General features: G+C 33.9%; 2 protein-coding genes across 5 annotated transcripts in view; one reads left to right on the top strand and one right to left on the bottom strand.

The window, feature by feature from the left end:
• Positions 1-25,495, top strand: part of LOC134728094 (WD repeat and SOCS box-containing protein 1-like) — a 30,741-nt gene extending 5,246 nt beyond the window's left edge. For 3 of the 4 annotated variants that reach the window (XM_063592502.1, XM_063592503.1, XM_063592504.1), the window contains 7 exons: positions 14,539-14,719; positions 15,611-15,870; positions 17,079-17,311; positions 17,887-18,059; positions 18,389-18,502; positions 19,178-19,291; positions 23,906-25,495. In XM_063592502.1, coding sequence (XP_063448572.1) covers positions 14,539-14,719; positions 15,611-15,870; positions 17,079-17,311; positions 17,887-18,059; positions 18,389-18,502; positions 19,178-19,291; positions 23,906-24,080 — 1,250 coding nt within the window. In that variant the 3' untranslated portion in view covers positions 24,081-25,495. Of the gene's footprint in view, positions 1-14,538; positions 14,720-15,610; positions 15,871-17,078; positions 17,312-17,886; positions 18,060-18,388; positions 18,503-19,177; positions 19,292-22,102; positions 22,183-23,905 lie in introns of all 4 variants that reach the window. The other variant, XR_010108769.1, reaches the window with a different exon arrangement.
• Positions 1-25,754, bottom strand: part of LOC134728098 (uncharacterized) — a 313,423-nt gene that overhangs the window by 181,888 nt on the left and 105,781 nt on the right. The window lies entirely within an intron of this gene.

Here is a 25,754-nt window from a genome sequence, read left to right as displayed (position 1 = left end):
TTGGGGTTGTATGTTACATAAAGGGCATAAGATTTGTGGTGTTCATGAGGAGGAGGGATAAAGTTTTTGGGGATGTATGTTACATAAAGGGCATAAGATTTGTGGTGTTCATGAGAAGGAGGGATTAAGTTTTGGGGTTGTATGTTACATAAAGGGCATAAGATTTGTGGTGTTCATGAGAAGGAGGGATTAAGTTTTGGGGTTGTATGTTACATAAAGGGCATAAGATTTGTGGTGTTCATGAGAAGGAGGGATTAAGTTTTGGGGTTGTATGTTACATAAAGGGCATAAGATTTGTGGTGTTCATGAGAAGGAGGGATTAAGTTTTGGGGATGTATGTTACGTAAAGGGCATAAGATTTGTAGTGTTCATGAGGAGGAGAGATTAAGTTTTGGGGATGTATGTTACATAAAGGGCATAAGATTTGTGGTGATCATGGGGAGGAGAGATTAAGTTTTGGGGATGTATGTTACATAAAGGGCATACGATTTGTGGTGATCATGGGGAGGAGAGATTAAGTTTTGGGGATGTATGTTACATAAAGGGCATAAGATTTGTGGTGTTTATGAGGAGGAGGGATTAAGTTTTTGGGGTGTATATTGGGAAAAGAGTACCAGTTTTTGGTTTGTGTGTACCAATTTTAGTGTTATAAACATGCATGTTTAATACACAGACATTTACCATGGTTTACAGAGCAGTGGATACATATATTATTTGACTTACCTGGATGTTAACTCCACACTCAAATGGAAAACAATTTGAGATCAAAGTTCTATTTGTTTAATGACTGGACCACAAGTGTGGTTGTCCTAGGCTTATCAGTTGTGTGATCAGTGTGACCTTATATACTTGTATAACAAAGTCAATTAGTTAAAGAAATATTCATAGTACAGTGTGAACTACAAACTAACTTATATTATAGAACTGTTTTTTTGTACATTTGAATCACATGTTCATGTTTTTTTGTTGTTTTTTTTAACGTCTCAAAACAAGGAATTATTAAAATCTGGAATAAATTTGAATTTCGAAAATTGAAAGAAAAGAATGAATAGTGAAAACTAAATCATTAACAGAGCATGCTTACAGGTTAATTTTACTTTCACTCGTATTTCAGTATGAACTAATAGCCATGAGCACATTCAACCCTTTTTAGTTTTCATCATACTTTTCTTATCAATTTTCCAGAATTCAAAAGTTATTCCACATTAAAAAAAATAATGCTTGTTTCAAGTAGAATACAGAGGACATAAGGCAGACAAATTAATCATGTTTATTTTTATTTTTAGAACGTCTCTAGCAGACAGATGTACAGTTACATCCCCTTACATTACCTATAACCCATAGAACTTTATGTTTATTTTTAGAACGTATCAAGCAGACTGATGTACAGTTACACCCCCTTACATTACCTATAACCCACAGAACTTTATGTTTATTTTTAGAACATCTCAAGCAGACTGATGTACAGTTACACCCCCTTACATTACCTATAACCCATAGAACTTTATGTTTATTTTTAGAACATCTCAAGCAGACCGATGTACAGTTACATCCCCTTACATTACCTATAACCCATAGAACTTTATGTTTATTTTTAGAACGTCTCAAGCAGACAGATGTACAGTTACACCCCCTTACATTACCTATAACCCATAGAACTTTATGTTTATTTTTAGAACGTCTCAAGCAGAGGGATGTACAGTTATATCCCCTTACATTACCTATAACCCATAGAACTTTATGTTTATTTTTAGAACGTCTCAAGCAGACCAATGTACAGTTACACCCCCTTACATTACCTATAACCCATAGAACTTTATGTTTATTTTTAGAACGTCTCAAGCAGACTGATGTACAGTTACACCCCCTTACATTACCTATAACCCATAGAACTTTATGTTTATTTTTAGAACGTCTCTAGCAGACAGATGTACAGTTACACCCCCTTACATTACCTATAACCCATAGAACTTTATGTTTATTTTTAGAACGTCTCAAGCAGACTGATGTACAGTTACACCCCCTTACATTACCTATAACCCATAGAACTTTATGTTTATTTTTAGAACGTCTCTAGCAGACAGATGTACAGTTACACCCCCTTACATTACCTATAACACACAGAACTTTATGTTTATTTTTAGAACGTCTCAAGCAGACTGATGTACAGTTACACCCCCTTACATTACCTATAACCCATAGAACTTTATGTTTATTTTTAGAACGTCTCAAGCAGACTGATGTACAGTTACACCCCTTACATTACCTATAACCCATAGAACTTTATGTTTATTTTTAGAACGTCTCAAGCAGACTGATGTACAGTTACACCCCCTTACATTACCTATAACCCATAGAACTTTATGTTTATTTTTAGAACGTCTCAAGCAGACTGATGTACAGTTACACCCCCTTACATTACCTATAACCCATAGAACTTTATGTTTATTTTTAGAACGTCTCAAGCAGACTGATGTACAGTTACACCCCCTTACATTACCTATAACCCATAGAACTTTATGTTTATTTTTAGAACGTCTCAAGCAGACTGATGTACAGTTACACCCCCTTACATTACCTATAACCCATAGAACTTTATGTTTATTTTTAGAACGTCTCTAGCAGACTGATGTACAGTTACACCCCCTTACATTACCTATAACCCATAGAACTTTATGTTTATTTTTAGAACGTCTCTAGCAGACAGATGTACAGTTACACCCCCTTACATTACCTATAACCCATAGAACTTTATGTTTATTTTTAGAATGTCTCAAGCAGACTGATGTACAGTTACACCCCCTTACATTACCTATAACCCATAGAACTTTATGTTTATTTTTAGAACGTCTCTAGCAGACAGATGTACAGTTACACCCCCTTACATTACCTATAACACACAGAACTTTATGTTTATTTTTAGAACGTCTCAAGCAGACTGATGTACAGTTACACCCCCTTACATTACCTATAACCCATAGAACCTTATGTTTATTTTTAGAACGTCTCAAGCAGACTGATGTACAGTTACACCCCCTTACATTACCTATAACCCATAGAACCTTATGTTTATTTTTAGAACGTCTCAAGCAGACTGATGTACAGTTACACCCCCTTACATTACCTATAACCCACAAAACTTTATGTTTATTTTTAGAACGTCTCATGCAGACCGATGTACAGTTACACCCCCTTACATTACCTATAACCCATAGAACCTTATGTTTATTTTTAGAACGTCTCAAGCAGACTGATGTACAGTTACACCCCCTTACATTACCTATAACCCATAGAACTTTATGTTTATTTTTAGAACGTCTCAAGCAGACCGATGTACAGTTACACCCCCTTACATTACCTATAACCCATAGAACTTTGTTTATTTTTAGAACGTCTCTAGCAGACAGATGTACAGTTACACCCCCTTACATTACCTATAACACACAGAACTTTATGTTTATTTTTAGAACGTCTCAAGCAGACTGATGTACAGTTACACCCCCTTACATTACCTATAACCCACAGAACTTTATGTTTATTTTTAGAACGTCTCAAGCAGACAGATGTACAGTTACACCCCCTTACATTACCTATAACCCATAGAACTTTATGTTTATTTTTAGAACATCTCAAGCAGACTGAGGTACAGTTACATCCCCTTACATTACCTATAACCCATAGAACTTTATGTTTATTTTTAGAACGTCTCAAGCAGACAGATGTACAGTTACACCCCCTTACATTACCTATAACCCACAGAACTTTATGTTTATTTTTAGAACGTCTCAAGCAGACAGATGTACAGTTACACCCCCTTACATTACCTATAACCCATAGAACTTTATGTTTATTTTTAGAACGTCTCAAGCAGACAGATGTACAGTTACACCCCCTTACATTACCTATAACCCATAGAACTTTATGTTTATTTTTAGAACGTCTCAAGCAGACAGATGTACAGTTACACCCCCTTACATTACCTATAACACACAGAACTTTATGTTTATTTTTAGAACGTCTCAAGCAGACAGATGTACAGTTACACCCCCTTACATTACCTATAACCCATAGAACTTTATGTTTATTTTTAGAACGTCTCAAGCAGACCAATGTACAGTTACACCCCCTTACATTACCTATAACCCATAGAACTTTATTTTTATTTTTAGAACGTCTCAAGCAGACCGATGTACAGTTACATCCCCTTACATTACCTATAACCCATAGAACTTTATGTTTATTTTTAGAACGTCTCAAGCAGACTGATGTACAGTTACACCCCCTTACATTACCTATAACCCATAGAACTTTATGTTTATTTTTAGAACATCTCAAGCAGACTGATGTACAGTTACACCCCCTTACATTACCTATAACCCATAGAACTTTATGTTTATTTTTAGAACGTCTCAAGCAGACTGATGTACAGTTACATCCCCTTACATTACCTATAACCCATAGAACTTTATGTTTATTTTTAGAACGTCTCAAGCAGACTGATGTACAGTTACACCCCCTTACATTACCTATAACCCATAGAACTTTATGTTTATTTTTAGAACGTCTCAAGCAGACTGATGTACAGTTACACCCCCTTACATTACCTATAACCCATAGAACTTTATGTTTATTTTTAGAACGTCTCAAGCAGACAGATGTACAGTTACACCCCCTTACATTACCTATAACCCATAGAACTTTATGTTTATTTTTAGAACGTCTCAAGCAGACTGATGTACAGTTACACCCCCTTACATTACCTATAACCCATAGAACTTTATGTTTATTTTTAGAACGTCTCAAGCAGACCGATGTACAGTTACACCCCCTTACATTACCTATAACCCATAGAACTTTATGTTTATTTTTAGAACGTCTCAAGCAGACTGAGGTACAGTTACATCCCCTTACATTACCTATAACCCATAGAACTTTATGTTTATTTTTAGAACGTCTCAAGCAGACAGATGTACAGTTACACCCCCTTACATTACCTATAACCCACAGAACTTTATGTTTATTTTTAGAACGTCTCAAGCAGACAGATGTACAGTTACACCCCCTTACATTACCTATAACCCATAGAACTTTATGTTTATTTTTAGAACGTCTCAAGCAGACAGATGTACAGTTACACCCCCTTACATTACCTATAACCCATAGAACTTTATGTTTATTTTTAGAACGTCTCAAGCAGACAGATGTACAGTTACACCCCCTTACATTACCTATAACACACAGAACTTTATGTTTATTTTTAGAACGTCTCAAGCAGACAGATGTACAGTTACACCCCCTTACATTACCTATAACCCATAGAACTTTATGTTTATTTTTAGAACGTCTCAAGCAGACCAATGTACAGTTACACCCCCTTACATTACCTATAACCCATAGAACTTTATTTTTATTTTTAGAACGTCTCAAGCAGACCGATGTACAGTTACATCCCCTTACATTACCTATAACCCATAGAACTTTATGTTTATTTTTTGAATGTCTCAAGCAGACTGATGTACAGTTACACCCCCTTACATTACCTATAACCCATAGAACTTTATGTTTATTTTTAGAACATCTCAAGCAGACTGATGTACAGTTACACCCCCTTACATTACCTATAACCCATAGAACTTTATGTTTATTTTTAGAACGTCTCAAGCAGACTGATGTACAGTTACATCCCCTTACATTACCTATAACCCATAGAACTTTATGTTTATTTTTAGAACGTCTCACGCAGACTGATGTACAGTTACACCCCCTTACATTACCTATAACCCATAGAACTTTATGTTTATTTTTAGAACGTCTCAAGCAGACTGATGTACAGTTACACCCCCTTACATTACCTATAACCCATAGAACTTTATGTTTATTTTTAGAACGTCTCAAGCAGACAGATGTACAGTTACACCCCCTTACATTACCTATAACCCATAGAACTTTATGTTTATTTTTAGAACGTCTCAAGCAGACTGATGTACAGTTACACCCCCTTACATTACCTATAACCCATAGAACTTTATGTTTATTTTTAGAACGTCTCAAGCAGACTGATGTACAGTTACACCCCCTAACATTACCTATAACCCATAGAACTTTATGTTTATTTTTAGAACGTCTCAAGCAGACCGATGTACAGTTACACCCCCTTACATTACCTATAACCCATAGAACTTTATGTTTATTTTTAGAACGTCTCAAGCAGACAGATGTACAGTTACACCCCCTTACATTACCTATAACCCATAGAACTTTATGTTTATTTTTAGAACGTCTCAAGCAGACAGATGTACAGTTACACCCCCTTACATTACCTATAACCCATAGAACTTTATGTTTATTTTTAGAACGTCTCAAGCAGACTGATGTACAGTTACACCCCCTTACATTACCTATAACCCACAGAACTTTATTTTTATTTTTAGAACGTCTCAAGCAGACAGATGTACAGTTACACCCCCTTACATTACCTATAACCCACAGAACCTTATGTTTATTTTTAGAACGTCTCAAGCAGACTGATGTACAGTTACACCCCCTTACATTACCTATAACCCATAGAACTTTATTTTTATTTTTAGAACGTCTCAAGCAGACAGATGTACAGTTACACCCCCTTACCTTACCTATAACCCATAGAACTTTATTTTTATTTTTAGAACGTCTCAAGCAGACCAATGTACAGTTACACCCTCTTACATTACCTATAACCCATAGAACTTTATGTTTATTTTTAGAACGTCTCAAGCAGACTGATGTACAGTTACACCCCCTTACATTACCTATAACCCACAGAACTTTATTTTTATTTTTAGAACGTCTCAAGCAGACCAATGTACAGTTACACCCTCTTACATTACCTATAACCCACAGAACTTTATGTTTATTTTTAGAACGTCTCAAGCAGACTGATGTACAGTTACACCCCCTTACATTACCTATAACCCACAGAACTTTATTTTTATTTTTAGAACGTCTCAAGCAGACAGATGTACAGTTACACCCCCTTACCTTACCTATAACCCATAGAACTTTATTTTTATTTTTAGAACGTCTCAAGCAGACCAATGTACAGTTACACCCTCTTACATTACCTATAACCCATAGAACTTTATGTTTATTTTTAGAACGTCTCAAGCAGACTGATGTACAGTTACACCCCCTTACATTACCTATAACCCACAGAACTTTATGTTTATTTTTAGAACGTCTCAAGCAGACTGATGTACAGTTACACCCCCTTACATTACCTATAACCCATAGAACTTTATGTTTATTTTTAGAACGTCTCAAGCAGACAGATGTACAGTTACACCCCCTTACATTACCTATAACCCATAGAACTTTATGTTTATTTTTAGAACGTCTCAAGCAGACTGATGTACAGTTACACCCCCTTACATTACCTATAACCCATAGAACTTTATGTTTATTTTTAGAACGTCTCAAGCAGACCGATGTACAGTTACACCCCCTTACATTACCTATAACCCATAGAACTTTATTTTTATTTTTAGAACGTCTCAAGCAGACTGATGTACAGTTACACCCCCTTACATTACCTATAACCCACAGAACTTTATGTTTATTTTTAGAACATCTCAAGCAGACCGATGTACAGTTACACCCCCTTACATTACCTATAACCCACAGAACTTTATGTTTATTTTTAGAACATCTCAAGCAGACCGATGTACAGTTACATCCCCTTACATTACCTATAACCCATAGAACTTTATGTTTATTTTTAGAATGTCTCAAGCAGACTGATGTACAGTTACACCCCCTTACATTACCTATAACCCATAGAACTTTATGTTTATTTTTAGAACGTCTCAAGCAGATTGATGTACAGTTACACCCCCTTACATTACCTATAACCCATAGAACTTTATGTTTATTTTTAGAACGTCTCAAGCAGACTGATGTACAGTTACACCCCCTTACATTACCTATAACCCATAGAACTTTATGTTTATTTTTAGAACGTCTCAAGCAGACCAATGTACAGTTACACCCCCTTACATTACCTATAACCCATAGAACTTTATTTTTATTTTTAGAACGTCTCAAGCAGACCGATGTACAGTTACACCCCCTTACATTACCTATAACCCACAGAACTTTATTTTTATTTTGAGAACGTCTCAAGCAGACCGATGTACAGTTACACCCCCTTACATTACCTATAACCCATAGAACTTTATGTTTATTTTTAGAACGTCTCAAGCAGACTGATGTACAGTTACATCCCCTTACATTACCTATAACCCACAGAACTTTATTTTTATTTTTAGAACGTCTCAAGCAGACCGATGTACAGTTACACCCCCTTACATTACCTATAACCCATAGAACTTTATGTTTATTTTTAGAACGTCTCAAGCAGACTGATGTACAGTTACACCCCCTTACATTACCTATAACCCATAGAACTTTATGTTTATTTTTAGAACGTCTCAAGCAGACAGATGTACAGTTACATCCCCTTACATTACCTATAACCCATAGAACTTTATGTTTATTTTTAGAACGTCTCTAGCAGACAGATGTACAGTTACACCCCTTACATTACCTATAACCCACAGAACTTTATGTTTATTTTTAGAACGTCTCAAGCAGACAGATGTACAGTTACACCCCCTTACATTACCTATAACCCACAGAACTTTATGTTTATTTTTAGAACATCTCAAGCAGACTGATGTACAGTTACACCCCCTTACATTACCTATAACCCATAGAACTTTATGTTTATTTTTAGAACGTCTCAAGCAGACTGATGTACAGTTACACCCCCTAACATTACCTATAACCCATAGAACTTTATGTTTATTTTTAGAACGTCTCAAGCAGACCGATGTACAGTTACACCCCCTTACATTACCTATAACCCATAGAACTTTATGTTTATTTTTAGAACGTCTCAAGCAGACAGATGTACAGTTACACCCCCTTACATTACCTATAACCCATAGAACTTTATGTTTATTTTTAGAACGTCTCAAGCAGACAGATGTACAGTTACACCCCCTTACATTACCTATAACCCATAGAACTTTATGTTTATTTTTAGAACGTCTCAAGCAGACTGATGTACAGTTACACCCCCTTACATTACCTATAACCCACAGAACTTTATTTTTATTTTTAGAACGTCTCAAGCAGACAGATGTACAGTTACACCCCCTTACATTACCTATAACCCACAGAACCTTATGTTTATTTTTAGAACGTCTCAAGCAGACTGATGTACAGTTACACCCCCTTACATTACCTATAACCCATAGAACTTTATGTTTATTTTTAGAATGTCTCTAGCAGACAGATGTACAGTTACACCCCCTTACATTACCTATAACCCACAGAACTTTATGTTTATTTTTAGAACGTCTCAAGCAGACTGATGTACAGTTACACCCCCTTACATTACCTATAACCCACAGAACTTTATTTTTATTTTTAGAACGTCTCAAGCAGACAGATGTACAGTTACACCCCCTTACCTTACCTATAACCCATAGAACTTTATTTTTATTTTTAGAACGTCTCAAGCAGACCAATGTACAGTTACACCCTCTTACATTACCTATAACCCATAGAACTTTATGTTTATTTTTAGAACGTCTCAAGCAGACTGATGTACAGTTACACCCCCTTACATTACCTATAACCCACAGAACTTTATGTTTATTTTTAGAACGTCTCAAGCAGACTGATGTACAGTTACACCCCCTTACATTACCTATAACCCATAGAACTTTATGTTTATTTTTAGAACGTCTCAAGCAGACAGATGTACAGTTACACCCCCTTACATTACCTATAACCCATAGAACTTTATGTTTATTTTTAGAACGTCTCAAGCAGACTGATGTACAGTTACACCCCCTTACATTACCTATAACCCATAGAACTTTATGTTTATTTTTAGAACGTCTCAAGCAGACCGATGTACAGTTACACCCCCTTACATTACCTATAACCCATAGAACTTTATTTTTATTTTTAGAACGTCTCAAGCAGACTGATGTACAGTTACACCCCCTTACATTACCTATAACCCACAGAACTTTATGTTTATTTTTAGAACATCTCAAGCAGACCGATGTACAGTTACACCCCCTTACATTACCTATAACCCACAGAACTTTATGTTTATTTTTAGAACATCTCAAGCAGACCGATGTACAGTTACATCCCCTTACATTACCTATAACCCATAGAACTTTATGTTTATTTTTAGAATGTCTCAAGCAGACTGATGTACAGTTACACCCCCTTACATTACCTATAACCCATAGAACTTTATGTTTATTTTTAGAACGTCTCAAGCAGATTGATGTACAGTTACACCCCCTTACATTACCTATAACCCATAGAACTTTATGTTTATTTTTAGAACGTCTCAAGCAGACTGATGTACAGTTACACCCCCTTACATTACCTATAACCCATAGAACTTTATGTTTATTTTTAGAACGTCTCAAGCAGACCAATGTACAGTTACACCCCCTTACATTACCTATAACCCATAGAACTTTATGTTTATTTTGAGAACGTCTCAAGCAGACTGAGGTACAGTTACATCCCCTTACATTACCTATAACCCATAGAACTTTATGTTTATTTTTAGAACGTCTCAAGCAGATTGATGTACAGTTACACCCCCTTACATTACCTATAACCCATAGAACTTTATTTTTATTTTTAGAACGTCTCAAGCAGACCGATGTACAGTTACACCCCCTTACATTACCTATAACCCACAGAACTTTATTTTTATTTTGAGAACGTCTCAAGCAGACCGATGTACAGTTACACCCCCTTACATTACCTATAACCCATAGAACTTTATGTTTATTTTTAGAACGTCTCAAGCAGACTGATGTACAGTTACACCCCCTTACATTACCTATAACCCATAGAACTTTATGTTGATTTTTAGAACGTCTCAAGCAGACTGATGTACAGTTACACCCCCTTACATTACCTATAACCCATAGAACTTTGTTTATTTTTAGAACGTCTCAAGCAGACTGATGTACAGTTACACCCCCTTACATTACCTATAACCCATAGAACTTTATTTTTATTTTTAGAACGTCTCAAGCAGACCAATGTACAGTTACACCCCCTTACATTACCTATAACCCATAGAACTTTATGTTTATTTTTAGAACGTCTCAAGCAGACCAATGTACAGTTACATCCCCTTACATTACCTATAACCCATAGAACTTTATGTTTATTTTTAGAACGTCTCAAGCAGACAGATGTACAGTTACACCCCCTTACATTACCTATAACCCATAGAACTTTATGTTTATTTTTAGAACGTCTCAAGCAGACAGATGTACAGTTACACCCCCTTACATTACCTATAACACACAGAACTTTATGTTTATTTTTAGAATGTCTCAGGCAGACAGATGTACAGTTACACCCCCTTACATTACCTATAACCCACAGAACTTTATGTTTATTTTTAGAACGTCTCAAGCAGACCGATGTACAGTTACACCCCCTTACATTACCTATAACCCATAGAACTTTATGTTTATTTTTAGAACGTCTCAAGCAGACTGATGTACAGTTACACCCCCTTACATTACCTATAACCCATAGAACTTTATGTTTATTTTTAGAACGTCTCAAGCAGACTGATGTACAGTTACACCCCCTTACATTACCTATAACCCATAGAACTTTATGTTTATTTTTAGAACGTCTCAAGCAGACAGATGTACAGTTACACCCCCTTACATTACCTATAACCCATAGAACTTTATGTTTATTTTTAGAACGTCTCAAGCAGACCGATGTACAGTTACACCCCCTTACATTACCTATAACCCACAGAACTTTATGTTTATTTTTAGAACGTCTCAAGCAGACTGATGTACAGTTACACCCCCTTACATTACCTATAACCCATAGAACTTTATGTTTATTTTTAGAACGTCTCAAGCAGACCGATGTACAGTTACACCCCCTTACATTACCTATAACCCACAGAACTTTATGTTTATTTTTAGAACGTCTCAAGCAGACGGATGTACAGTTACACCCCCTTACATTACCTATAACCCATAGAACTTTATGTTTATTTTTAGAACGTCTCAAGCAGACCAATGTACAGTTACACCCCCTTACATTACCTATAACCCATAGAACTTTATGTTTATTTTGAGAACGTCTCAAGCAGACTGAGGTACAGTTACATCCCCTTACATTACCTATAACCCATAGAACTTTATGTTTATTTTTAGAACGTCTCAAGCAGATTGATGTACAGTTACACCCCCTTACATTACCTATAACCCATAGAACTTTATTTTTATTTTTAGAACGTCTCAAGCAGACCGATGTACAGTTACACCCCCTTACATTACCTATAACCCACAGAACTTTATTTTTATTTTGAGAACGTCTCAAGCAGACCGATGTACAGTTACACCCCCTTACATTACCTATAACCCATAGAACTTTATGTTTATTTTTAGAACGTCTCAAGCAGACTGATGTACAGTTACACCCCCTTACATTACCTATAACCCATAGAACTTTATGTTGATTTTTAGAACGTCTCAAGCAGACTGATGTACAGTTACACCCCCTTACATTACCTATAACCCATAGAACTTTGTTTATTTTTAGAACGTCTCAAGCAGACTGATGTACAGTTACACCCCCTTACATTACCTATAACCCATAGAACTTTATTTTTATTTTTAGAACGTCTCAAGCAGACCAATGTACAGTTACACCCCCTTACATTACCTATAACCCATAGAACTTTATGTTTATTTTTAGAACGTCTCAAGCAGACCAATGTACAGTTACATCCCCTTACATTACCTATAACCCATAGAACTTTATGTTTATTTTTAGAACGTCTCAAGCAGACAGATGTACAGTTACACCCCCTTACATTACCTATAACCCATAGAACTTTATGTTTATTTTTAGAACGTCTCAAGCAGACAGATGTACAGTTACACCCCCTTACATTACCTATAACCCATAGAACCTTATGTTTATTTTTAGAACGTCTCAAGCAGACAGATGTACAGTTACACCCCCTTACATTACCTATAACCCATAGAACTTTATGTTTATTTTTAGAACGTCTCAAGCAGACAGATGTACAGTTACACCCCCTTACATTACCTATAACACACAGAACTTTATGTTTATTTTTAGAATGTCTCAGGCAGACAGATGTACAGTTACACCCCCTTACATTACCTATAACCCACAGAACTTTATGTTTATTTTTAGAACGTCTCAAGCAGACCGATGTACAGTTACACCCCCTTACATTACCTATAACCCATAGAACTTTATGTTTATTTTTAGAACGTCTCAAGCAGACTGATGTACAGTTACACCCCCTTACATTACCTATAACCCATAGAACTTTATGTTTATTTTTAGAACGTCTCAAGCAGACTGATGTACAGTTACACCCCCTTACATTACCTATAACCCATAGAACTTTATGTTTATTTTTAGAACGTCTCAAGCAGACAGATGTACAGTTACACCCCCTTACATTACCTATAACCCATAGAACTTTATGTTTATTTTTAGAACGTCTCAAGCAGACCGATGTACAGTTACACCCCCTTACATTACCTATAACCCACAGAACTTTATGTTTATTTTTAGAACGTCTCAAGCAGACTGATGTACAGTTACACCCCCTTACATTACCTATAACCCATAGAACTTTATGTTTATTTTTAGAACGTCTCAAGCAGACCGATGTACAGTTACACCCCCTTACATTACCTATAACCCACAGAACTTTATGTTTATTTTTAGAACGTCTCAAGCAGACGGATGTACAGTTACACCCCCTTACATTACCTATAACCCATAGAACTTTATTTTTATTTTTAGAACGTCTCAAGCAGACCGATGTACAGTTACACCCCCTTACATTACCTATAACCCACAGAACTTTATGTTTATTTTTAGAACGTCTCAAGCAGACTGATGTACAGTTACACCCCCTTACATTACCTATAACCCACAGAACTTTATGTTTATTTTTAGAACGTCTCAAGCAGACCGATGTACAGTTACATCCCCTTACATTACCTATAACCCATAGAACTTTATGTTTATTTTTAGAACGTCTCAAGCAGACTGATGTACAGTTACACCCCCTTACATTACCTATAACCCACAGAACTTTATGTTTATTTTTAGAACGTCTCAAGCAGACGGATGTACAGTTACACCCCCTTACATTACCTATAACCCATAGAACTTTATTTTTATTTTTAGAACGTCTCAAGCAGACCGATGTACAGTTACACCCCCTTACATTACCTATAACCCACAGAACTTTATGTTTATTTTTAGAACGTCTCAAGCAGACTGATGTACAGTTACACCCCCTTACATTACCTATAACCCACAGAACTTTATGTTTATTTTTAGAACGTCTCAAGCAGACCGATGTACAGTTACATCCCCTTACATTACCTATAACCCATAGAACTTTATGTTTATTTTTAGAACGTCTCAAGCAGACTGATGTACAGTTACACCCCCTTACATTACCTATAACCCATAGAACTACCAGGTCCCCGTCAGGTGCCAAGACTTGTGCCTGGTCACCAGATAATACTTATTTTGCTTGGCCATGTGGTGGAGGAAAGGTTGAACTGGTACCCTGGGATAACAGAGAAAACCAAATGTGAGTGATTAATATTATATACATGTATGTGTAGTTCAAAGGAAACATGAAAAATCAGCTATGTTGACCTAGCTTCAGTTGTTTACATCCAAGATTTTGTTCTTTGATAAATAGTTGTATGAGGTCCATTATCACAGAACTAGTATACATTTTTGTTTAGGGCCAGCTAAGCACGCCTCTGGGTGCAGAAGTTTCTCTCGCGGCATGGAAGACCCAGTGATCACTGATGGCCTTTTGTTGTCTGCTCTTTGGTTGGGTTGTTGTCTCTTTGACACATTCCCCATTACCATGTCAATTTTATGTCTTTGTGGCATCAGTACCACATCTCGTCATTTTGATATTATGTTTCAGTGAGACACATACATTATGATTATCTCAACAAAAATCTCAAAATAAAAAACTTATGACTTGCACATGTTACATACAGCTGTTGATTTAAAATATCAATATAGAAAGAAAATGAGAATAGTTTAATATCTTGCAAGCAAAAAGATACACTCAATTTGCACTTTCTTTATGTAAATATCTCTTTGCGGATCTAAACAACCAAAAAACCTTTAGAGGTCAAAATACAACATCAACAATGTTTATATAATTAGGTGCATGTACAATATACAAAGCTCTAGATTGCCATTGATAAGTGAATAAATAAGACAGAACCTATCAAAGAACTGCTTGCAACTCAAAATCTAAAAATACAGAAAATGTCAACTATAACAGTATTAAAGCTACCAATTATAATGATGCTGTATCACTAGCTGGCTCTATGACCAACAAGGTTATTGAGACCATACGGTAATTCTTCTCTTTGACCACAAAGTTTAAAAGTTTTCCTCTAATTGTTGAAACATTATTTTATTATTTTATATTTTATTTTATTTCCCCACCCAGAGTGTTAAATGAGGACATTTTATTATATGAAGATGCAGAGAATGTGACGTTACATTTAGATGGGAATTTACAACATCAGAATGAACAGAGACCAAGCAGAATTTTAGATGGGGTTGAAGTTGTTTGGTCCGTTGCCTTTGGATCTGGTTCTACAAAAGGAGATAATACTTTGACGTGGAAACATTTGAAAGTAGACGAGGGTCTACTACTAGCCACTGGTCATCAGAATGGTAACATTAAAGTTTGGGACTGTAATACAGGTAATAGACTTGTGTATATAGGAAACCTGTATATTTTATCCGTAAATCAATTGTGAATGTTAAATATTGTCGGAAAAAGCTTCTGTGTTCCAATATTTATTAGTACAGGAGAACTATAATTAAGCTCACAATAAGAATAAGGAGATGTGGTATGATTGCCAATTAGACAACTTTCCACAATATTTCAAATTATGTGGATATAAGCAATTTTATGCAACCAACCAACCATGCCTTCAAAACAAGGCAAAGAATAAAACCCTCACTGTATATTGTGGATTCATTATTATTCGTAGGAAACCAATTTTTATTGGAATTGTGTGTACAGGTTTACCACAAATTCAAATGTTCAAGGAACAACATATTTTAAAGAGGCTATGAATATGCAAGTTTTCAACAATCCACAGAAATTGATTTAATCATACCAACAAAAATAAATGAATTCACAGTAGTTAATACTCAACAGACCACAATTACACTTTTGAAGCCTCTTTTATTGCAGTATTTACTATTTCTCTATGTACTGTGGAGTCATTATTTTTAGTTGGTTACAAAAGTTTTTGTGGATTTTGTGGTTACAGATGTGCCAACAATTTAAATGTTCAACGAAATACAAATTTTCCATTGTCTTGTATACAGACTTTGGAAAAACTACAAAATTAGATATCCTCGAAAGTGAATTAACAAAAATTGGTACCAATGAAGTTAAATCAATCCACAGTATTCTGAAAATCATAAAAATTATGAGTGTTATTGCTCAATCAACAGCCATTGCACCTGTTTCACAGATATGTGTGTTCTGTTTATTACTACATGTATTGTTATTATCACTAGTACAAATATGTAGTTGTGGTTTAAAACCCTGTATGTACTGTTTATTGCAATTTTTATGACTTTCAAGCTACTGTGGATTCATTATTATTCGTTGGATACCAGATTTAGTGGGTTCATGGGCACAGGTGAACAACAAATTCAAATGTTTAACAGGTAACATAATTTCAATAGGTTTATTGAGACTATGTAAGTTTTCAGCAATCCACAAAAATTGATACCCACACAAATAAATGAATGCAAAGTATCTTGTGTGTATTACCAATGTTATTTCAACTGATTGGGCAGAGCTCATGTTTTAATTTGCTTAAGAACGGTCTATTTGAAGATGTGTTATAAGGATGATTGGCGTTTGTAAACTGTAATCTTTATCATTGCAGGCAAACTTCTCCTTATGTTAAAAGACCATAAAGACATCGTTAAAAGTTTAAACTTTGCTCCAGATGGAAGCCTTATTCTTTTGTCAGGCTCCAGAGATGGAACTATTAAATTTTGGGACCTTAACGACGATGGAAATATGTATAAATCACTGCGAGGCAATACTAAATGGGTGTATGATACGAAATGGTCACCCAAATGTGATATGATTGCTAGTGTTGGCAGTGGAAAAACTGTAAGTTATATGTCAGTCAAAATAGATAAGTTTCAGGGGAGATAAATCATAATTATTAGCACAAATAATAAATGTTCAATGTCCCCTTTTAGCTCATTTGGTTTATAATGTTGTCATAAAACAGAAACTGATCTCCGGACTTCAAATCGTAAATTTCAAAATTGCACAGAATTATTAATTAAATCAGATACAAAATATATCGTTTGTTGTTTTAAAACAGACAACACAATATATTGTTTTTTTCCTGATTTTTTGTTATTTCCCTCTGTGTTTAGAATTTACCTGGAGATGTAAAAAAAGAAGATGTGGTATCATTGCCAATGAGACAACTCTCATCAAGAGACCAAATAAAGCAGACATTAACAACTAAAGTTCAACAACTTAAAATAGAAATGATCTAAAAAGGTGTTGAACTAAACAATTAATGATAAATATAATATTTTGGATATTTTGATATTTGATTACTTTTTGTCTAAACATGTAAACTCTATTTTTACTTGTTGTTTTGAATTTATTTAGAATTCAATCATAACTTATTTTAAAAAGCAGTCAATTCATTTTGCCATCTTTTTCAGGTGATACTATGGGATTTGTTGAATAACTTTTCTCCGTCTCATTTACATGGACATTACCATGATGTTATTGGATGTTGTTTCTCACCAGATGGCGCCTTATTAGCTACTGCATCTTTTGATACCAGAGTTATATTGTGGGATGTATATACAGGACAGTCGCTTCAAGAACTTTGGTGGGTGTTCTTTATAAAAAAAAATAATTCATGAGTTATTTTGAAATTCCATAGTTTGATACATTTAATATACAATGTATAAATGTAAAAACATATCCTCTAGCAACAATATTTTTGAGAAATTAAAAATTATTGACTCAAGATCTCAAAATAAGACTCTTTTTGCAGCTACTTGAAAATTCTTTTTGATTTCTACTGAAAATAAGATGAAACAGGTGACCCCCTACTATTTTCATAAAATGGATAAAACAGATTTTATGGTACTTCTTACATAGTTTTCCTGTATATTTTTTTATAAAATGTTTTTATTTGACTATTTCTGATTACAGCCACATGTACCCTCCTCCCCGACCAATATTTGCAGCTGGAGCGAATGAATTTTATATTCGAGGAATCTCATTTCATCCACACGGTCAGATGGTCCTTACCATTAATGATGATGGGTAAGACATTTGTATACTGTGGATTCATTATTAATAATATTGGATACCAAATCTGTAGGTACAGGGGAACCATGAATTTACATGTTTAATGAATTACAAATTTTTTAAAGGAATGAATATATGCAGACTGTCAAATCTACGAAAATACAAGTTTTCCTTGATCGACAAAAATTGGTTCCACCGAAAATAATGAATCAACAATATTGTATTATTTGGACAAAAGGGGACATTGGATATAAGTTTAATAAGAAATGTCCATCGTTAAATACTATAAACAAAGATGGGTATTTGTTCTTAATATATAGAACTGAAAGTTTTACGCAGAGTTTGAATAATTGGCATTCAAACACACACAGAATATAAAGGCCAACGAATCTTAAAAAACTGAATTTTTGTCTCTGTGAAAAATGATAATGATTATAAGAATAAAGAGATGAGGTATGAATGCCAACTATCAAAAGTTCAAATGAAGTGGGTGTAAGCAATTAAGGAACTGCTATTTGTTGGTAAAAGCAGACTTTGAATTTTAATTCTTTAATAGCGAAATTTGTGGTCTCATTTTCTTGGAAAAAACCCCAATTATTTTAAGTTAGAAGAATAGACCTAAGTGATTTAGATAGATGCAATGTTGGAACATAAAAGAATTGATAACGATTATTTGTTTAAATATTTTAGGTATGTGAGATGTTGGGACTTAGAAGAAGATGACAATGACCCATCATACGTTGTTGAGCAAGCAAATGCTCTTTACTGCACATTCTCACCAAAAGGTCAACGAATCTCAGTCGGGTAGGTTTACGTTAAAGTTTTCATATTTACTGGTTTTGGAATTATATATATTTGTATTTTAATCAGAAGACATTTTTTAATTAATTATTTTTTTTAACAGTTAAGAAATGAATATGAGGTGCTATTTCTCTGTAGAATTCAATTTATCTTTAGAAATAACATTAAATTTGCTTCAATGAAAGTATCACAAATTGCCATGGAAACTAATGAAATTTTACCAGGAAAGCTTTTTTCGTCTTTTAATCAAAAATTTAACTGCTGAAATATCTGGTATGTTATTGGTCAACATTTTGTATTCAACATCAACTTTCACATATTAAATGAAATCCACATCACACATTATTTGTACTCATCTCTAGCAATGTATATAATTTTTATAATTTTTTTTTTTTGCTGTTGAAAAACTGAATTCTACAAAGAATAAAGAAATAAACATATGAATATATTATTTTGAATTGAACTATTGATTTTTAGCTCACCTGGCCCGAAGGGCCAAGTGAGCTTTTCCCATCACTTGGCGTCCGGCGTCCGTCGTCGTCCGTCGTCCGGCGTCCGTCGTCGTCCGGCGTCCGGCGTCCGTCGTCGTTGTTAACTTTTACAAAAATCTTCTCCTCTGAAACTACTGGGCCAAATTAAACCAAACTTGGCCACTATCATTATTGGGGTATCTAGTTTAAAAAATGTGTCCGGTGACCCGGCCAACTAACCAAGATGGCCGCCATGGCTAAAAATAGAACATAGGGGTAAAATGCAGTTTTTGGCTTATAACTCAAAAACCAAAGCATTTAGAGCAAATCTGACATGGAGTCAAATTGTTTATCAGGTCAAGATCTATCTGCCCTGAAATTTTCAGATGAATCGGACAACCCGTTGTTGGGTTGCTGCCCCTGAATTGGTAATTTTAGGGAAATTTTGCTGTTTTTGGTTATTTTCTTGAATATTATTATCGATAGAGATAAACTGTAAACAGCAATAATGTTCAGCAAAGTAAGATCTACAAATAAGTCAACATAACCAAAATGGTCAATTGACCCCTTTAGGAGTTATTGCCCTTTATAGTCAATTTTTAACTATTTTTGGTAAATCTTAGTAATCTTTTACAAAAATCTTTTAAATCTTCTCCTCTGAAACTACCTAGCCAAATTAAACCAAACTTGGCCACAATCATCATTGGGGTATCTAGTTTGAAAAATGTGTGGCGTGACCCAGCCAATCAATCAAGATGGCCGCCATGGCTAAAAATAGAACATAGGGGTAAAATGCAGTTTTTGGCTTATAACTCAAAAACCAAAGCATTTAGAGCAAATCTGATAGGGAGTAAAATTGTTTATCAGTTCAAGATCTATCTGCCCTGAAATTTTCAGATGAATTGGACAACACGTTGTTGGGTTGCTGCCCCTGAATTGGTAATTTTAGGGAAATTTTGCTGTTTTTCGTTATTATCTTGAATATTATTATAGATAGAGATAAACTGTAAACAGAAATAATGTTCATCAAAGTAAGATCTACAAATAAGTCAACATGATCAAAATGGTCAGTTGACCCCTTTATGAGTTATTGCTCTTTTCAGTCAATTTTTAACCATTTTACGTAAATCTTAGTAATCTTTTACAAAAATCTTCTCCTCTAAAACTACCAGGATAAATTAAAACAAACTTGGCTGCAATCATTATTGGGGTACCTAGTTTAAAAAATGTGTGGCATGACCTGGCCAACACACCAACATGGCCGCCATGGCTAAAAATAGAACATAGGGGTAAAATGCAGTTTTTATCTAAAACTCAAAAACCAAAGCTAAACCTGCTGTTAGGTTGCTGCCCCTGAATTAGTCATTTTAAGGAAATTTTGCCGTTTTTTGTTATTATCTTGAATATTATTATAGATAGAGATAAACTTTAAACAGCAACAATGTACATCAAAGTAAGACCCAAAAATAAGTTAACATGACCAAAATGGTCAATTGACCCCTTAAGGAGTTATTGTCCTTTATAGTGCATTTTTAACAATTTTCATAAAATTTGTAAATTTTAGCTAACATTTTCGACTAAAACTTTTAGGCCAAGTTCAATATAGAAAGAAATAATTTTAAGCAGCAAGAATGTTCAGTAAAGTAAGATGTACAAACACATCACCATCACCAAAACACAATTTTGTCATGAATTCAAATGCATCCTTTGTTTAATATTCACATAGACCAAGGTGAGCGACACAGGCTCTTTGGAGCCTCTAGTTTAACTTCTATTTAGATTATCAAAAAAAATGTAAAATTATCAAAAAACCTTTGACAGCCATTCTAGCCATCATTTACACATCCATCACCAGTATTATATCATTCTGTGTGTATCATTGAATGAGGTTCGTAATGGGGATACCTTCTTGCCAAATGATGCTCATTGTAATTTTTGGTGCATGAAGATAAATGTACACTTTCTTTTAGGCGATAAAAAAATCAACAAACTTTAAATTTTTTCAAAAGAATAACAGTAATGATAACTATTTGAGATCTTTGACGAATCATGATAAGGATATTTTGACGAATCATCATAAACTCTTAAATAATTTGATAAAGGTAGCCGAAAAAGACCATTTGACGTCTGACGGTAAAGGGCATTACTACCCTCTTGAATAGGGGGGGGAGTGGTCTTTATTAGGTGAGGGATAAAAGACCCCTATTATATTTCAATAAGCTTAAGATATTGTGTAATTTTGTTCACATTTAAATGATAAATTGCCTCTTAAATTAAAATTATTCTACTTCCTTTAGACCTGAAGGTCAAAGGTCATGTGTTATACTAATTGTTTGTTCTGCAGAAAGACCCAGTAGAATGTGGGAGTGTTAGAAAAGCTGGAAGAAAGTAAACCTTTCTCTCAGCATCATCACAAAGGTTCAGGTTGGTGTAAACATCATTTGATGTCCATTGTATTATTGTATTTATAGTTATAAAGGGGGTTAAGGGGTCATCCATAATTGTAAACCATTTTCCACAGTGAACAAAACTTTCACTTAAAGGAGGGGGTTAAAACATCAACATTTTTACAGTACGCTTTTTTTTTTTAATTTCAGCGGGATATAGCACCAAATAAAACAGTCAAATATGTTTCAGTATATTTTCAATGCGAATTTCTATATTAACCTAAACTGTAAAAGACAGGATCTTCTTTTTATTCATAATGATGGATCCTGGTCTTGAAATCTAAAAATAGTTGATGTACACTTTTTGAAGGAGGGTGGGGGTCTAAAAAAGTGTATGATTTGTTCAATTTGGAAATTGGTTGACAATTAAGGATGAACTCTAACTCCAGACATACAGCTAAATTTATCTATGTCATCATTTGATGTCCATTATTAATAGTTATATTGTATTTATAAAGGGAGTTAACTCCAACCATACATTTTAATTTGCAATCTGTCATTTTACTCTTGCAACTTACCACTGTAAGTTTGAAATGTAAAATGAAATATTTATTGAGCATACAAGTAAAATATATTGTAATATTCAAATTCAAACAAATAATTCAAAAATAAACTGACAACCCCAAGAAAAAAAAGACAAAAAAAAAGACAAACAACAAAACACAACATAAAAAAAAAAGAATGAGCAACTTGATGAGTTGAGAAATTGAAGGATATCTTATAAATTTCAATCCCTAATTTCACCCAAATATTAACTGCCAAGAAAATAATAAAAATAGAATTGAGAATGTTAAAATAATTGTGTCAAACAGACAGCAATGCGTCTTCAACCCAGGAAGAAAATCCTGCATCAGTTTTAAGTGCCCCCTTATTAATAAGGTATACTAGTTTAGCCAAATGGAGGCTACTCTTAATTCCAAAACATGTGAATTTATGAACAAAAACCCTTAAGGCCATTTATCGGGAAAATATGGCAAAATTAAAAGAATATTTTTCAAATTTTTCTGTAGGTGCTGTTTTTTAATCTTGATAAAGCTTCTGTTAATTTTTTTTTATAAAATTCTATGAAGAATTATTAAGTTAAGTAAACAATGTCTAAAAAACTTATACTGAACCTCAATGTTAGGTATGAAAAAAGGTTTTGACAAAGTTATTGATCTAAAAAGAATCTCATAGGCTGAACCTAAATGTAACACTGCCACAGCTTGAATTTTATGTTAAATCTTAATCATTTTCACTTTCTCTTATTTAAACAAATTACAGTCTTTTGTATTGATGATGGAAGTGAGTATTAGTGGACAGATCATCAATTGTCAAAAGTAATGGAATTGAAAAAGACAAAAACTAAATTAATGCCATTTTAGGCTAATTTTTCTATATTTATTTCTAAAATGTCAAAATCTTGAAGATATTTTAGTCAATGTTCCAGGTTAACCCTGCAGGCACCTTAAGACTGATACAGTTATTTCTTCAGCCCTTTAAAACTTGTATTATAAAATAAAGTGAGAGTAAAACTTTATTTTGATTGGGCAAAATAACAAACATACTACAACATCAGCTCTATCATCTACAAAAGACTGTGGCTTGTTTAAAAAGATAAGAATCAAGCAGCATACATTATATCACACATATACCTACATACTTTTGATAGAATTATTTTATGAGAATTGTCTCTCAACCATATTTTTTTTTCTTCACAGGGATAAAGACGGAACGATCAGATTTTATCAGACTCCGCCAAAAGTAGCTCGTCTCCAACATCTCTCTCGAATGGTCGTCAGGAAGCACGTCAAATCAACGAAAGTTGACTTCCTACGACTACCGTGTAGAATAAAGGAATATCTGAAGTATCACAACTTCACAAAGACTGGATAAAACAACAGATGAACGTTTAACAGACTTTTTTTATATTGTTAGTTTTCCACTTCCTGTTCCGAAAAAAGAATCTCCGATTTCCTTTCCTCTGGAGGGCAGCTAGGTGATTGGGAAACTCTTATGATACAGCTTTAAAACAAAACAGATGGATTGAATATTTTTCATGGCACTTTGAAAACTTACACATTTGGTGCATTGAAACTGATGAATAACTATTTCTGATTCATCAAAGTTATAATTTAGTGATTTCTTTTCATTGTGTTTTAGTTTATTATTCTACCATCAGTCTATCATAGAACCAGTAAGTTGTGAAGTTTAATAGTTGATACTGAATTCTTTGTATTTGAATGAGATTATTTTGTCATATTTCTTTGTCTGAAATATAGATAATGATTGGTCATCCTTATAACTAATATTCTAATAGGCTATCAAGGAAATGGGTGAAGAATTATTACATGTTCAGAATAAGCGTCACATTTGTATTTACATTTTAACATGTATACTTAAGATGACCTTATCTTTGCCAAAAGGCTTATATTTATATATAAAGTGCCTTTCTGTAATTTCCCATTTAGTTTTTCTTTTAAAAAATCCAGATTTTCTTCTTTGACAAAAAAAAATCTTTGCCAAATAATAATTTTTCCTGATACAAGCCAGGTCACTGATACTGTTTCAACAGGCAAACAATACCATGAATACAGTAAAACCAGTTTTAATGAAACATTCTTGAAATGAGACTATTTTGTCAACTTACACTATATCATTAATTCAAAAAGTTTTAAGCTGTAACTCCATATTATAATGATAGGATTGTTTTTATTTGATAAGTTTTTAATATTTTTTGATAATTTTGAAATCAAGGGACCAAAAAAAGAGGCTTTATCATACCTTCTCTTTTTAACATGGATTTCTTTTTTTATTTCAAATTATCATTTTCATAATGATAGCAAAAGGTTACATGTATTGGAATTAATGTAGCATTGAAGGACTTTAATTGAAAGTTAAAAGTCAACGAGCATGCAGTGAGCTGAATGATGAAGCTCAGAAGAAAGGCATATCAGTAAGAAATAGAATCTGCTCTTAACCACAAAGTTACCACATATATTAAGTTAGATTTATTTCCCCTGATAACATACTTTAAAGTAGAGTTATTTCTTCGATAACATACTTTAAAGTAGACTTATTTCCCCTGATAACATACTTTAAAGTGGAGTTATTTCCCCTGATAACATACTTTAAAGTGGAGTTATTTCCCCTGATAACATAAATTTAGAGTAATTTCCCCTGATAAATTCCATCTCTGTATTGAGGTATTTGGATGTATTGTTAATTAATAGTGGCACATGAACAGTTCTAAAACTTCCTTAATCCTTTATTTTATAAGTCATTTTTTCTGTTTATTATATATTATTAAATTATGTCAATTTTTTTTCCAAGTGTTTTTATTGCCTGTGTACATATTTTCTTATACATATGTATAGATGTAAATAATTGTACAGCTTTGTGATTAAAGTAATTAATACTCCACATTGTGTTGCTTTTCATCAATGCATTCTGACCAGTTGTAAACAAAAATATCGGGGAAACAAGAATAATCATCTATTGTTCCTTTATGATACCCTAAATATAAGTATTCAATAAACAAGAAGTTGTTGAGCAATGGTTATGAATATT

The sequence above is a fragment of the Mytilus trossulus genome, chromosome 8 (genome assembly GCF_036588685.1).
Source record: "Mytilus trossulus isolate FHL-02 chromosome 8, PNRI_Mtr1.1.1.hap1, whole genome shotgun sequence".
Taxonomy (NCBI): Eukaryota; Metazoa; Mollusca; class Bivalvia; order Mytilida; family Mytilidae; genus Mytilus; species Mytilus trossulus.
The sequence above is the reverse complement of the archived record's forward strand: the minus strand, read 5'-3'. Positions and strand labels throughout refer to the sequence as shown.